The following is a 17,334-nucleotide window of genomic DNA, read 5'->3' on the forward strand; positions in this document are numbered from 1 at the left end:
TAATGTAAAATGTAGTTTTGGGTTGGATTTAAAGTTGGACATACCCAGTTACCCTGCACTGATTTGACCTCTGTTATCGTATTTTATAATTGTGTTATCTAAAATAAGTGCCTTTTAATGAGTGGTCCATTGCCTTTTGGTAGTTCAATTTCTACACCCAAACTAACTTGCACTATTTTCAAGTGGTGCTTCAAATGCCACCACCATTTAGAAGATACATTTTGGATCTATGCTTTATTGACCCTGTCTTGAATATGCATGAAACATTTGCCACATGACCAATTTTTGAAAAATAGTTTATTTTGTTGAATTCATGGTTTTGCTAAAGTCTGCATGAATACAGTGGATTCATTTATTTTCGTGGGTATTAATTTTAGTGGATTGCTGAAAAATTTCATATATTTGTGGATATTTGATTTCGTGGTTTTGCCAATCTCTGTACACTAATTAAGCCTATTGAAAATATGTTATTCGTTGAACATTTTAATTCGTAGTTCACTTGTATCCACAAACCCACGAAAATTGGTATCCAACGAATAATAATAAGTCCACAGTAATGGAGATCACTTTGTTGAACATCTAAATTTGTGGTATATCTTTACCCTAGAAATCCATGAAAATTGACATCCCATGAATGTCAATGAATCTACAGTATACAAATATCAATATAAAGAGTGTGCTGCCTAACAGCCTTGACATTTTATTTCCTGTTTTTGATATGATATTTTATTGTTCCCATAAAATTCCCAGAATCCTCTAGTCACATGTCAGTGGTGATGGTTACCAGAAAACTTAGGAACTTAAATACCAGATAATCCAGCAGGGGGTGGCGTGTGGCACATGTTATTTAATGGGATTATGGGTAATTATAGAAACAGACCCTCAGAAGCATGAACCAGAGATCTTGCACTGACATTCATTGATCATAACATGCTTTATCTGTTTTTAACATGTGTTTTGATTGTTTTTTTATCACCTTGAGTGAAAATTAGATGAATAGTTGAAGAAGAGGTGGTGTGTTGTGTTTTTGGATAAACAAAATTTTGATAAAACAAAAATTAAAAGGATTTGTGTCAAAATCAAGTTTTATTGCAACTCATCATAACAAGTTATGACAGGGTATATTAAATGAAGCACCATTTTCAGGCTCATAAAAGTAGAGAGGTTTTAAAACAAATTAATTTGAAGAGTATCCATGCTTATTTAATTTATAATGTACTATAACAATTAGGAATTCGAATATTTATGTAATGCAGAGAATTTTAAAATTTGTTCAGTGCTTGAAATTAAGAAAATTGATTAAAACTGAAGCATTTACAAATGTTGAAAGGCTAAATCCTTTTTTTTAAGTTAATGATTTAAAAAAAAAGGATTTTGATCAGGTGACCCTGGTTTTTGATGGTTTCTTTGGGTTTATTCAATTGCTTAATTTTAATTTCCTAGAAATATCTCATATGAATGACTATATTTCAAAAGATGGCCTAAACATCTGCCCAGATTGTTGCTATAATTTCATTATATTCTGTAAGATATATGTTTCCTTAGTTTCAGTCTAACCACAACTATCCTCCATGTTTTACCCCCTCCAAATCTGGAATTCCTATGATTTCATTATTTTGTGTAAGATATACTTCGTTTCCTGTCTAGATATACCAATAGAGATGCACAGCCTATTAATTCTGAAGATACAGAGATGAGAAATCCATCAAAAAGATGTAACTGTTAGTCGAGGCTCACCAGGGGTTAGAATGACTGCTCATTATTAGTTTTGCCTTATGTTGCTGGCTCTTAGTAAAGTTACAATGTCTTGGACTATTCTCTCAATAATAGTAAAACAAAAGTGCCACATTTATAGAGAGGAGGAATCAAGGATTTTTGGTTAGGGAGGGCACAAACTAATTCAAAATTCTTCTATTAAGCTGAGGAAACCTTATTTTTGTTTTTTATTTTTGTTGGGGGGGATCCCCCCTCTAGAATTTGCCCCTGCCACATTATATGGACAATTTAGTAGGAGATCTTCTTTAAGGAATATTCTGCCTTTTTAACCAGTATAGACTGGCAGTCATGAAATAGCTAAGAGTGAGAGTGGCAGTAAACACCCTCAATAAACCAATATTTAGGAGGTTCAACCTTCTGCACTCCTTCTGAAAATATTTAGAATTTTTGAGATAATTAACTTTGTATTGATGTGGAAATAATGCAGGAACAAACTTGATGCCCTCTTCATGATGAGCAGTCACTAAGAAACAATACTGCATTATTAAGGTACCAGATAATATGAAACATGTGCGATTAATTAAGTTGATCAATCATACATAGTATCTTCATGCTGTGTGTCTCAGTGTGTTTATATCATAGTGTTTATAGCAGAAGTTACTCCTCAGATGACCTGTTCTGATCATGTATAACTTCTGTAAAATATATGTTTACACTGGTACCTTAAATAATTAGGATGAAACCAGTTATCTTGCTGTTGTGGAATTCCTGGTGAATGTGTTTGCTTACTTTTGTTGGAGGATAGATGTTGATTGAATTCTTCAGTATCTTTGGGTCAGAGATTATTTTTTGGAGGAAGAATATTGAAGTTTTGGAATAGAGATTATTTTTTCAAGGAGGAATATGTGGTTTTGGAAGAAAATGGAATTTAATAATTCATTTTAATTTAAAGTACAAGTGGTTTTGGGAATTACTTTTATCGAAGGATTTTGTCAACGCTTTCTTATGTTTCGGATGTAGATATTTTTTTGGAGGTAACTGATGTGAATTAGTGGAATAAATATCAGGATGTCTACCTGTACAGTTTATATTCCTCCAGGTAAAAAAATCTTGTAAAATGTTGTTAATATCCCTTTTGATACTTTTCTCACCAGGATAATAATAAGATTTAACATGTTTAACAAAACTGCTAATTCAGAAATAATTGCGTTTATATATTGCTGTTAAAACGAAGTTAATCAGAAGACAAAAACAGGAGAAAATAATTGATGAAATTTCTGGAATTGATGCATCTAAATAGTGCATGGAATTTGAATATGAAAACTGGCATTGGAAGTTAGGCCAAATGATTCTATAAAAAATACTTCAATGATTTTGAGAAAAAAAGTAGATATGAGAACTGTCTTAGATATCTAGAGACAAGATATTTTGAGATTTGATGAGTTCTACTTGAGGCTAATTGATATGATACATGTATGAGTTAAGATAGTATTTGTCAGATCACTTTGCATCATGAGGTGCTAAAGAGATGTGGGCAAAAAATGTCATCTTTCTTCAAACAAAAAGATCTTAGGCGCAAAAAATGCGGTTATTTTAAGCCTATGTTTCAACGAAGTTATGAGTGTTCTCTCTCAGAAACCAATTAGAATGAGTGTATGCCAAAGCTCGTTAATTGATGATTTTGGCACAGGATCCACTCTATGATTACACATATAAGTGTGTTTGTTTATGTGTATAGTCTGTTAATTATAGATGTTAATTAACTTTACATAATGTTGTAATATTGTCTAATGATATTGTCTACTGGGGGAAGAGGAATGTTACAGTGGTTAATTTTATTCCAAAGGTCTGTTAAAATAATCAGTAAAATTAAGGCTGTTTACTAAAGATTGTAAGTGCATTTAAACTATTGCATCTCTTGGAATTACCATTAACATGCAGAGGTTCCCTTTATATAATTTTACAGAAAAATTAAAAGATTGTTAAAGAAAAATTTATTAAAGTTTAACCCCAATTTTAGAAAATTCCTATCTGTAAAATTAGTTTTGCCTTCAACCATGTTAACTAACATCGATGTTCAAGTTTGAAGCCAAAAAGCTCTTTCTCAACTTTTCTCTGGTCTTATACACCAGGATTTTTGTTTCTTTATCCGGTCCTTATGGTTTGTACAGTATCTTGATTTTCTAGTTGTCCTCTTTGAAAATGTCTTGTCTGTATCTTTCCTTTCTCGTAACTTTTGTTGTTGTTACTGACTGACCGTGCAAGGTCTGTATAGCCAGTCAAGGTCATTAAAATCTTCCATTTGTTGTTGCTGTCACCATGACTATTCTTTGGTCACATTATTCTGTTTGTCAAATTGTTTACTTTGATTCAAGACCTTTGATCACAAATATACAGATTCAGAAGTACAATATATATCTATTAATAGAACATACAGTAGCTTTTGTTTAAACTGAAGATGCTTGAAGCCTCTGTCATCTTTTGATGAACCCTGTGTTGATATGAAATAACATCACCATCAAAGTGTAGTCAGCCTCCAGGAGATATTCAGGGATTTATGACATGATAAATGATTTTTTATGATTAAATCTGTTGATAGTTAACTGTTTACACCTTAATTAATGTATTACTTTTGTAAAATGGTCATGAATTTGCCCTTGTTATTGTTTGGTGTATTTATTGTGGCATTTGTTAAAAAAAAAGTTGGGACCCTCTCTATGGAATGGAAAAAGGGGATATACCTAAACATGGACTTGTTTTCTGGAATGGACCTGATGAAAAGAGTTCAATATTATTTAAAAATAATGTTGAGCAAGTAAAAAGTGTTTAGTGAGTCAAGGTCGTTCAAAACTTCCATCATCATTATCATCATCAAGCAAGTAAAAAGTAAAAATAATTTGGGTGAATAAATTCTAAAATCTAATAGATATTTTAAACAGGTTAATATACAAGTTCACAAAAATCATATTCCTTTAAATTTTGTCATTCACATTTTTGCCTGGATGCTAGTATTATTTTTGTTGATTAAAATTGCATTCAGTTTGACAATTTGCTGTTCCAGAATCTAGTGCATCCTGGGTAATATTTTCAAAAGTGTACACAAAAAACATTGTGATTGGTTAAAATTGTCATAAACAATGGAAATTCAACCAATGACATGATGTTATTTTCATTTTTGGGTACTACAATGAAGTTACCTAGGATTCTTTAGATTCTGAATAGGCGAATTCACCACTGAAGGTTATAGACTTTATTTGACCTTAAGTGAAAAATAAACTGAATACAATTTCCTTTTTTTACCCTTATTCAGATGCATGTTTTTTTATTTGTATTCTGTAGTAGCTACTAATTTTCAGATATGCGAGACATGGCCATGTCCCATAATGCAACATCACGAATTTCATACGGACATGCAGAGGGCCCAGTTGATGGCAGCTTATATGCAACAGTTCATAAACGACAGCATGAATTTGTCGATAACTCAACTATTTTACAAAATGGCAACACACAGTTTCAAAATGGCTCCCAGGCTTCAAGCGTGGATTCTGGTATTTCAGCCTCCTCGGGTATTAATTTTAGTCCCTGCATGTTTGTTTTCAACAATAAACCAATGTCTTGAAAACATTTCACAAGTGTATTTTCTGTAACAGTACGTAAACAATAGGGGGAGTTACTGAGCATATTGGATTTGCTCAGTTTTAAAAAGGGTGGGAAAAGTTTGACAACTTTGTATTAATTATTTTTTTTAAATCTTTGTTGTGAAGATTATGATAATTTGATTGTGATTTTTTTTATCATTTCTAGATACAAATGTATATACAATCCAAAACTATTCTGAAAAAACAAGACATTGTTTTATTATTTTGTTTTTATTTTGATCACCACAATTTACAACACATATCTATCATCTTCATCATCATCAATAAATGCACATTAAAAACATGAGTTTTCATGATAAAGGTTGGGAGAGAAGTTGGTCCTTCTCGCCAAGTATCACATCTATCGATATCAGTAGATAGTTATCGATATCAGTAGATAGTTATCGCCATGAAATAGCAAAGTGTGCTGAACACCAACAATTAATTTGGTTATATTTTGAGAACATGTTTAAGTACTTAACTGGTAAAGGGCCTACATAACTTAGAATAATACTGATGAGGTCAACAAGATCATGTTTCTTAGTGAAAACATGGCGTTTCCCAGTGAAAACAAGGCAAACAAGACTTAAACTTTTGTGGAAACATAATAAAAAAAATTATTGGCCTTAAGGTGGTACCCAACACCTTAACTAAAACTAATTTGGCTCGTTAAATTTTCATAAAATTTTGACAAAGTATTTACTCTGACCCTTTGACAAAAATATAAAAATTTCAAAAAACTTGAACCAACCAATTTATCAGAAAAATTACACTAGTTATATAGCAGTTTGACAAACACTTATTTTGATCATTGAGAAGCTTAATATTTCCTTATCAACACAACGTAATTAAAGCGTTTAGCTAATTTTACAGAGTTATCTCCCTGTAGTGTAAGGTACCACCTTACATAAACATTTCCTATATCTTGTTGGATATGAAATAAGTATTATCTAATTTGTAGTTGTTCGTCTTTGAATGAAAAAAGACTGAATTCAGATCTTCATAGATTCTTCCTTTTTCAAAGGAAGTGGTTCTATTTTATGAAACTGGAAGAAAAAAAACCTACATACAGACATAGAAATTACCAAATTTACACTAATCTTAAAAGGCATGAAGAATTGATATTTTAAATGTTTAATTTTATACCTCTCTTTCAGGATTAGTTGGAAACACGAGCACGAGTCAGTACAGCTCACATGCACGTACTAGTGAACCAGTCCAACAGCAGGGATACAGTACGAGTAACAACACAATGAAATCAAGCTATAGTTCTCAAAGTACCCTGCCAAAAAAGGCAGCGACTGTGGACGAACAGAAGGAACTCGATATGATTCTTAGTGATCTGTTAAATGACCAAGTTTTTGTTACTAGCCCTAAAAGTCCCCCTAAAAGTAGCCATTCTTCATCTAACGATACACGAACATTTAGGACGTACGATACTGAAAGGGGTCCAGACGGGAAACTAACATATCGTACGGCTGAGGTCAATTATAAAGTGCCAGAACAACAACAAACAAGTTATTCCTATTCAACAAGAACATTTAACGATGATAGTAAAACATATGTGCCTCCAAATGCCTTCAGCTATACTCCAGCATCGCCCGAGTTAGCTCGACGAACCGAATCATCTAAAACTACAACATTACCTTATAGTGTACGGACTGATTATGAACATCAGAATGGTGACCAATTCTCATACTCACGGTCTGACGCCGATAACTCATCGTGGTTACAGCAACAACAACAGAAGTTACGGGAACGGAAAGATAGTAAGTCAGAAGAGAGACAGCAACAGGAGAAACAATTAGTAGATGAATTAAGATCCGCACAGAATAAATATTTTACGAAACGTGCTCAAAATGAGGCAGATGAACAAGCTGTTATGCAGACCTCATTTCAACAAAATATGTCACCACCCCCGACTATGAGCAATGGACCCTCAACGGGAAATTACTCATACTCCATGAATAAGACTCATACTTTTTCGACAGATAAATCTCCAGAGCCTCCAGTGAGAACGTACCCTACAGGTGAATCTTCCTATACAACTTCAAGCTACAGAACTGAATCTAACAAACCGCCCCCATCACCGGGGCAAACCAGGACAAATATTCAAATAAATATGCCTGTATCACCCCCACTTAGGAGTAGTAGCAAAGATTACATGCAACGGTCAAGAACAAGTAGTTCAAGCAATTCATGGCAGTCCTCTCAGGGTCAAAATTCATATCGTCAAAATTCTGACTCTACTTTCGATAGGCAGTCTGAAGTCATACTGCCGCCAGTAGTCAAAACAATTACCATAACAACCCCTCCCCTATCACGGCGTAGCTTCTCGCCAACCAACCAACAGAATGTCCAAAAGACATCTAATTATGAAATTCGTCAAACCATAAGGGATCAGTCACCTGATTTCACTAAGAGCCTTCCGAGATATTCTCCAACAAAAACCAAAGTGACGGAAATTCAAGAAACAAATTTCCCAGAAGGGGATAAGAAATCTCATTACATCACTGAAGTTTACGTCCATAGAACTGCCGGAGATAATAATCCAGTGCCAGGTACGTTTAGACCTGTCGAAAAACCATGCACTTTAGAGATACACGTTACTTTTTATACAATATTTATGTAATTTTGCATTCAATGTTTTTGATACTTTTAATTGAATGACTATTTTAAAATATTTTTTAGCTTTTGCTGCTTTTCATATATATTAATAACATTTTTACCATATATATTTTTCGTTTCACAAAATTAGATATGAAATTTTAAAAAAAAATCTTTTTGTGAATTTTTTTTTTTTTTATTTGAAATTGTTTTTATCATCTAAGAAAATTTGTATCTTTCATTGTGAAAAATTTGGCAACAGAAAAAAAGAAGTCTAAATATCATTTCTAGCCTTATGCCATAGTCTGCTTCATTCATACTTTAACCTGTATCTGATCTGTATCTCTCAAGTGTTTAACTGTTTCCCTCCTCTTCCAATGTTGTGACCTGTACTATAAATAGACTGCAATCCCTTATCTAGACTTGTTCTAAAAATAGAATGCATTTTTTGGAATGTCCGCTGCGAATGAGCCGAAATTTTGCGATTTTGAAAACTGCCATGATTTGTTATTTACAGCTTCTACTCACAGAATGAATATGGGAGATAACTCTCTCTCTGACAGTTGAATGGGAGATAACTCCGTAATGTGTCTTGATTTGCTTTTTGGAATGGAATGTTTTTAATTTGATTAAAAGACAATGAAATAATTTTCAGATTCTTTAATTTTAAAATCTCATGAGAGACAACTTTCAACCTAATAAGTTTAGGAAAATTATCGAATTTCAAAGAAGAATCTGAATATTATTTATGTCTTTTAGTTTGTTTTATTAAAACTGTCTGTTTTCTTTACAGTTTTGTGGGTGTAGGACTGATTTTGTTAAGCATGAAATAATTATTCTTTGAAATATAATTATTATTTATCATATTATGTTTTTTTTCTCTTCAGATTGTTAATATATTTTATTTGCATGAATAGTTAACAGTCTTGACTCATTCAGTTTTGAAAATTCAAAAAACACAAGATTTTTTTTGTTTATTCACCATATTTACATAATTTGAATGAATCAAATTTATGCAAAAAAGCTTCAATTTGCATGAAAATATTTATTATCACTTTGCTTAATTTGTGCTTAAAGCACTAAATTGTTTATTTTCACTTTCTACGATATATTCAGACACTTTTAATATTTCACAATTTCAAATATATTTATTTCACTGCTATGAAAATACGCCAAAATTGAATTCTAGGATGTCTACAACACATTTGAAAGGCTTTCTAAGTGAGCCTTAAGCTTGCTAGTTTGTCAGATTTACAATATTGTTAATTTACAGTAATCAAATATGATGCATGTACCAAAACAAAAAAAGAAGTTGAATTTCCGTAAAGTTGCTTAGCTAATTTATTCATTCATAGAAAAGATAAGTATTTATTAAAAATAATGAAAATCAATATTAATATTTTAAATAAATAAAAAGACTGAAATCCTCTGTCAAATTCAAATTGAACATTGTAAAGATTTTAGTTCATATTAATTATGTGATAAAATTGTTCTTGTATATTATTATATATTCAATTTCTCCATTTATATTGCAGTCCAACATCATAGAACAAACACAGTCGAAAGAACGGAAAAAACAGAAATCGACAAAACAAGATCATTGGATGAACTTGAAAAATCGTTACAAGCCGCATCCAATTCAATAATCGCAACAAAACCAACATGGCAAGTTCAAAACCAACAACCGCAACAACCACAGACAGGAAACCAGGGATTCCAGAAGATAGAGCAAACCCAAAGAGTAACACGAAAATATGAAACGAGAACATTTGAGACCCATAATCAGCAGAAACAGGATACAGTGAGTAACGAGGAACCACGAAGCATGTCACCGTCATGGGATAATGTTTCCCCGCATGTAATCATAGATGTATGTATTTTTAGTATTTATTTATCATTTAAAACATATCACAAAGATTGACCTTAAAAATATCGGAAAATTCATGCAATGTCCTGTAAATAAAATCATATTAAACTGAACAACCAAAAAAGAGAAAAAAAATCGGCAATCAATATTTTGAGTGACCTAAAATGCAAGAAAATTTGCCCTATCAATTATTTGGGTAACCACACAAGAGTATTTTTAGCTCACCTGGCCCGAAGGGCCAAGTGAGCTTTTCTCATCACTTGGCGTCCGGCGTCCGGCGTCGTCGTCAACTTTTACAAAAATCTTCTCCTCTGAAACTACTGGGCCAAATTTAACCAAACTTGGCCACAATCATCATTGGGGTATCTAGTTTAAAAATTGTGTCCGGTGACCCAGCCAACTAACCAAGATGGCCGCCATGGCTATAAATAGAACATAGGGGTAAAATGCAGTTTTTGGCTTATAACTCAAAAACCAAAGCATTTAGGGCAAATCTGACATGGGGTAATATTGTTAATCAGGTTAAGATCTATCTGCCCTGAAATTTTCAGATGAATCTGACATTCCGTTGTTAGGTTGCTGCCCCTGAATTGGTAATTTTAAGGAAATTTTGTTGTTTTTGGTTATTATCTTGAATATTATTTCAGATAGAGATAAACTGTAAAAAGCAATAATGTTCAGCAAAGTAAGATCTACAAATAAGTCAACATGACCAAAATGATCAGTTGACCACTTTAGGAGTTATTGCCCTTTATAGTCAATTTTTAACCATTTTTCGTAAATCTTAGTAATCTTTTAGAAAAATCTTCTCCTCTGAAACTTGGCCACAATCATCATTGGGGTATCTAGTTTAAAAATTGTGTCCGGTGACCCCGCCAACTAACCAAGATGGCCGCCATGGCTATAAATAGAACATAGGGGTAAAATGCAGTTTTTGGCTTATAACTCAAAAACCAAAGCATTTAGAGCAAATCTGACATTGGGTAAAATTGTTAATCAGGTGAAGATCTATCTGCCCTGAAATTTTCAGATGAATTGGACAACCTGTTTTTGGGTTGCGGCCCCTGAATTGGTAATTTTAAGGAAATTTTGCTGTTTTTGGTTATTATATTGAATATTATTATAGATATAGGTAAACTGTAAACAGCAATAATGTTCAGCAAGGTCAGATTTACAAATAAGTCAACATGACCAAAATGGTTAGTTGACCTCTTTAGGAGTTATTGCCCTTTAAAGTCAATTTTTAACCATTTTTCGTAAATTTTATATATCTTTTACTAAAATCTTCTTCTCTGAAACTGCTGTGCCAAATTGATCCAAACTTGGCCACAATCATCTTTGGGGTTTCTTGTTTAAAAAATGTGTCCGGTGACCTGGCCATCAAACCAAGATGGCCGCCACGGCTAAAAATAGAACATAGGGGTAAAATGCAGTTTTTGGCTTATAACTCAAAAACCAAATAATTTAGAGAAAATCTGACATGAAGTAAAATTGTTAATCAGGTCACGATCTATCTGCCCTGAAATTTTCAGATGAATTGGACAACCTGTTTTGGGGTTCCGGCCCCTGAATTGGTAATTTTAAGGAAATTTTGCTGTTTTATATTGAATATTATTATAGATATAGGTAAACTGTAAACAGCAATAATGTTCAGCAAAGTAAGATCTACAAATAAATGGTCAATTGACCCCTGTAGGAGTTATTGACCTTTGTAGTCAATTTTCAATCTGCTTCCTTTGTTTAATATTCACATAGACCAAGGTGAGCGACACAGGCTCTTTAGAGCCTCTAGTTCTTGAGAGTAAAGATCAACCATATAGGATAAGCTGAAATTATTAGCAATGTTTAGTACATACCCAACTGCTACCAGTTTTTCAACAAGTAACTGCAACGAAAAAGTGTTTCTTGCACTTAACCAAATTCAAACTTCATCAAGTAAAAGTAAAGATTGAATTATTGTTGTATATTTCTATCAGACCAGACCTAGGGGAGATAACTCAGAATTATTAACATGGTACAAAGTCTTTGTGATATGTCTGTAAACAATTCAAAATATTCACATTAGCTGTTAAAAGTGCATTTATTAATTAGTGAAATTTAAATTAAAAAAGGGTAATTTAATCCCTTTCTTAAAATAAAACCAAAAATAAATGTGGGAAATGATGAAAAACAGCAAATGGGATATTATGAATAGTTTATTCTTATTATAATTTCATTTTATTAATACCCCATTTTATTTCAGAATTGGTAATATTTTTATTCCAAAATTATAACTAGATGTTGTTACTTACTTGCATCAATAGTAATTAATCATACCCCCCTTTGTATATTAGTTGTAACTATATAATTCTACAGTGTCTTATAATGTAGATTATTATTTTTTTCTAATTGGTAAACAGTAGTTCGTAGGCAAGTTGAAGGAATTAAATCTTTCGTTAGGGCATTGTATATTAGTGCTAGGTTACAAGTTTATGAATAACTTAACATAAGATGATCAGAAAATTTTATCAAAATAATTTTTGCCATTATTTTGATATACAATATTTTTTGCTAGTTTACAATTTAAATATAACTAAGAAGATGTGGTTGGAGTGCCAATGCGTCAACTTTCTAGCGAAATCAAAATGTATCAAAAGTTAACAATTATAGGTCAAAGAACTGCCAACTTTTTTATGCATTATTTTGTTTACAATTTTACAATGAAATATTCTTTTACAACTTAAGAGTGAAATCCAGGATTCAGAATTAGACGACGAAGTTTTGTTTTTAATGAGCAAATATTCTGAGGAAGAGGTAGACATTAAGCATGGAAATTAATTCTAAACAATATGGCATTAAAATTTTATAATTTGATATTTCAATCTTTTAAATTTAAACTGAAAGTTTTCTCTTTTATTATATTTCTTTAAATATATGATTTTGATGAGTTGTCTGCCCAAACTTTGAGAGTGTAGGGCCCCCTTGCAATGAGCAGATGATATATAGTCTGAAATATTATTGAAAAAAACCGTCATGGATGGTTTTACAATTAGTATTTTAATTTGCAAAATAATATTGTGAACCAACCTGATCCTAGAAATGTTTTAAAACAGATTGGAAAAAAGGAAAGGGAAGGGAAGCAACTCGCTGTAAGGGTAGACAACTCAAATTCTTATTATCTTTTTCAATTCAAAAAAGCATGGATCCATTCTTCTAAAAAAAACTTTTTTTGTAAGTCAGAAAGGAAATCGTGTTCAGTAAATATTGTTACCAAAAGAATTTCTTACATCATTTGCATACTAAGCTACGTCGGAAATGTTTACGAAGATATAATTATATATATACAATAAATCTAAATATTACATGTATATGGATACTTATTTATATAATATTTTACTGATTATGAATGTTTGTTATATTCACATCATTTTTGTATATCTAGATATATTCCGGTATTCTAAGCATGATTTACCTTTTTTTTTACTTAAATTCTCCTATTTTTAAATGAGCATGAACTTTTCTTTTTTGTTGTTGTGAGCATGTGATTATCTCCCCTGTCACAATATTTTCTTTTCTTTATTGGATTAATGGTAAAGAGAAATACTTTGTTATTTCACAAAAAAAAACAACATTGGTACATTTTTTTTCACAAACATGCTTGAATTTTATTTAAACCATATCTGTATTGGTAACAGCATAACTATCTGTATCAAAGACTTCATATTTTGTATATATATTGTACATTGTATTCTTGTTATCTGTTAATTAGTATGTAGACAGACCTTATAACTTTTTTGCAATTTTTACTGTATCTTTTCCCCTTTAAAGCTAATTTTTGTATGACCCTAATTTATAATAGGGAAAATTACACCTTTGGGTAAGAGTTATTGAAAATTGTTCAATTTACTGAATAACATTTAAGTTACTTCCCTTGAACTTCTATTGATTGCTGTTATGTTTTACATCTACAACATACTGTATTGAATATCTAAATTAGAAATGCTGTCCACTTCATGCAAAAGTTTAAAATGACCATTTAAATATTTTTGAATTTTATCACAAATTTTTGTTTATGTTCCTTTGATTATATTTAAATGCATTCTATTTATCTAGGTCAACTGGAAAATGCTTTCCATATTCTTTATTTTAAAATCGTCAATTATATTCCAGTCTTACTGATTGATTGTTTAATGTGTGTTAAATTTTTGAAATCTAATTTTGTAGCAGCATCAAGAAATAGCTGCCCCACGTCCAAAACATATCAACGTGGTCGAGGAAGACCGATTTAGTCTGAGACCCATCGGTCCTGGCATGCAACCCCTGGAACCAGAAGGCATCCAAACTGGTACTCTGCCCAGATCTACCACACCGAGCTTCCCTGTTAGCCCTGTGTCAACTGCAGGTATGTTTCATTGTAAAAAAAAGACTACTAATAATCTAAAAAAAAGTATAGGGTATAAATAAGGTAACTGTTTGAAAAAAATACACACAAAACACACAAAATATATGTTGCGATAAAAAAAATATATTTTTTTTTATTAATTTTATTTTTATATACATTTTGCAAAGGAAACACCTTCATTTATTTTAAGTTTAGTTAGTTTGGCTTGAAGTTTAAAAGTTATCTTACAATTATATATCTAGGAAAACTTCTATTGCTAGATTTATTGAAATTGCTATAATTTCTTAATTGATTTGGCCCTTTGAATTATTTTAGAAAAGGCAATAGTTTTTTTGCATTTATAGAGATTTTCAGTTTAGTTGGAATTTTATGTTATATAAAATTTCAGACATTTTTGATAAATTAGATGATTGTAAGTAGCCAAGTATGATTTTGTTATTTTTGTTACGTTTTTAGTTCGGTTTTGGAAATGTGAGCTTTGCACATGGGGCACGTGACTTCTTAACAGATTGCTTTTTATTTTGTTTTGTTCGAAATTAGAAATTAGTTGCCTTGGAAAATAACAAAAATCAAATTAACAAATATTTTTGTCCAAATTTTTTTGTGCTTATTATTTTTGGGGGCAGATAAGATCTGATAGATTGACTAAATTGCTTTTAAGGCAATGCATAAATTACTAATCATTTTACTGGACAAAGTTTTTAAAAAAACATTCAGTCTATAAGATAACTGTCTAAAGTAACTTATCTAATAGCATCCCAAAATGTGTGATAAAATAAATAAGAGCATTTTTAAACTCTTAACTTCTTTTTAAATTTTATCATAGTTTCAAAAAATGTCTTAGCATACCGTACTTGGGTGTTATTTGAATTTTTTTACTGAAATCTGTAATTGGTGCAGGCCATGTGTATTATACACATTAAAAATAAGGTTAACTTTGAAGTATTGGATTTTAATAAAAAAATAATTTTCAAAAAATAATTAAGTAGGTATAACCATATAAAAATGAGATAGTTAAGAGTTGCTTTAGAGAATTTTTAAAACAGTATAATAAACAATTTAAGCATAAGTGTTGAAGTTTACTTTTTGTCTGATATTCAAATGAAAAATAGATTAAAAACTAAAGGTTATGGATAAAAGATAGATATTTACCGATTTTTTTCTAAATGTTATTTGTTTATATTTGGCGCTAACAGAGCAATTAAGTTATACAGTCTGTCCATCAGAAAGTATAATGTCTGTTAAGGTTACTGATAAAAGATAGATGTTTGCCGATTTTTTTTCTAAATGTTATTTGTTTATATTTGGCGCTAACAGAGCAAGTTATACAGTCGGTACATCAGAAAGTCCGGCGGTTGTCGCTGGGATCCGTAAGAGATCTGCATGGTAAATAACAGATGTTGTCCTTAACCTTTTTTTGTCTGCCTTATTTTATCAGAGTTTCAGTCATAGACTTGCATGTAAATGTTGTCTCCATATTGTAGTTTAATTTCAAAAACAAATTCTTCAATATTTACTGTGTAAATTTTCGCATGTCTGTTTTTTTCCAAGAAAACAGTGATTTTATATTTGTTTTGTGGAATGGAAATTGAATATTTCATCATTTTTTAACTTAAATTAATGTATTTTTAAGTGTTTTCCCAGTCTGAATCAACATACATTAAATGAATCTACAAAATAAAACCTTGATCTAAGGGAGATAATCAATTGGAAAAAAAAAGGGAAAAAATAGCATTCATACCTCATATTTGCATGTTCAGTGATAATTTTTTTAGTCTTAGTAATTTTATATAAAAAATCATGAATGTTGCATGTATGAAAACTTTTAAGACAATTTCCTTAAAACAGAAACTAAAAAATCATGTCTTACTTTTTGAACTGTCCTTGAATGAGGAACTCTTGAACCTTATAACATTCTGAAATTTCCCCTGAATGACTGAATATCTTTTCCTTTGTGAAATTTGCAGATAAAAAACTGTCCATAGATAAAATTGTACAAGTCAAAGATGAAGAAATGTCTTCCATTTATCTTATTGAACAAGCTTTTAGAATTTATTTTTTTTAAATAGAAAATTCGTTAATAGTATACAAGACAGATAAAGATGAGATGGTCTTACAATGCTGTTTATTTTGAAATTGATACAGTCTCTACAGAAAATAAGAACTTCTATGGACAGTTTGTTTTGTGTTGTCACAGTTACACATCAATTTAATATGTGAACTTTTTTTTTTAAATGATTGTGAATAACTAAAGCACCAGATTAAGAATATAGAAAACTGTTGAAAAAAATATCAATTTCAACTGTTGTGTACATTTGTTAAAATGATGCTCACGATTGGATAATACCTATGTCACATGTTATTGTCACTTGGTTTTACGTTTGTATGAAAACAGGTGAATATTTTGTAATATGAGCACTTGCAATTACTATAACTATGATGATTAACAACTGATGTGCTACACTATTAAATATTGACCTGTTTTAACGTTGCCCTTTTTGGCCTTGAAGATATTTTGGGGATGAAACAGATGCTGGCACAGGTTAAATTAACACTATTGACAGGTGGCCTCAGATAGCCAGTCAAAACATGAGGTTCTGTTTCAACATATTTAACTATGTTTATCTTATATGTTGAATAAAGAAAGTAAAAATTAGACATTTTATTTTGCAGTAGTAAGCATGAAAGTATTACTTGTGATTAAAATCATCTATTAACTTTGTATAGTTTCAAAAGTTTCAAAATGATGTGATCACTCAAAACAACTTCATGGGTGTTTTAAAATCTTGGTTAACTATGAAAGCAAAAAATACAACTTATAAAGTACAAGGGCATTGGATGGTGATTCAAAACTCAAAATAGGGAGGCAAAAGGTACCTATGGGATATTCAAAACTCTAAACAGGGAGGCAAAAGGTACCAAAGGGATATTCAAAACTCTAAACAGGGAGGCAAAAGGTACCAAAGGGATATTCAAAACTCTAAACAGGGAGGCAAAAGGTACCAAAGGGATATTCAAAACTCTAAACAGGGAGGCAAAAGGTACCTATGGGATATTCAAACTCAAATTGAAATTGCAAACAAACTGACAACACCATGGCAAAATGAGCTTTCGTTCAAAAGATA

The 17,334-nt window shown here is 31.2% G+C and overlaps 1 protein-coding gene across 29 annotated transcripts in view; it reads left to right on the forward strand.

The window, feature by feature from the left end:
* LOC134695033 (tensin-3-like) overlaps positions 1 to 17,334 on the forward strand; it is a 189,584-nt gene that overhangs the window by 147,443 nt on the left and 24,807 nt on the right. For 13 of the 29 annotated variants that reach the window (XM_063556197.1, XM_063556199.1, XM_063556205.1 and 10 more), the window contains 6 exons: positions 5,073 to 5,282; positions 6,512 to 7,915; positions 9,497 to 9,831; positions 12,553 to 12,621; positions 14,032 to 14,209; positions 15,527 to 15,595. In XM_063556197.1, the coding sequence (XP_063412267.1) occupies positions 5,073 to 5,282; positions 6,512 to 7,915; positions 9,497 to 9,831; positions 12,553 to 12,621; positions 14,032 to 14,209; positions 15,527 to 15,595 (2,265 nt within the window). Of the gene's footprint in view, positions 1 to 5,072; positions 5,283 to 6,511; positions 7,916 to 9,496; positions 9,832 to 12,552; positions 12,622 to 14,031; positions 14,210 to 14,597; positions 14,622 to 15,526; positions 15,596 to 17,334 lie in introns of all 29 variants that reach the window. The other 16 variants (XM_063556179.1, XM_063556188.1, XM_063556193.1 and 13 more) reach the window with 11 other exon arrangements.

The sequence above is a fragment of the Mytilus trossulus genome, chromosome 13 (genome assembly GCF_036588685.1).
Source record: "Mytilus trossulus isolate FHL-02 chromosome 13, PNRI_Mtr1.1.1.hap1, whole genome shotgun sequence".
NCBI classification, from domain to species: Eukaryota; Metazoa; Mollusca; class Bivalvia; order Mytilida; family Mytilidae; genus Mytilus; species Mytilus trossulus.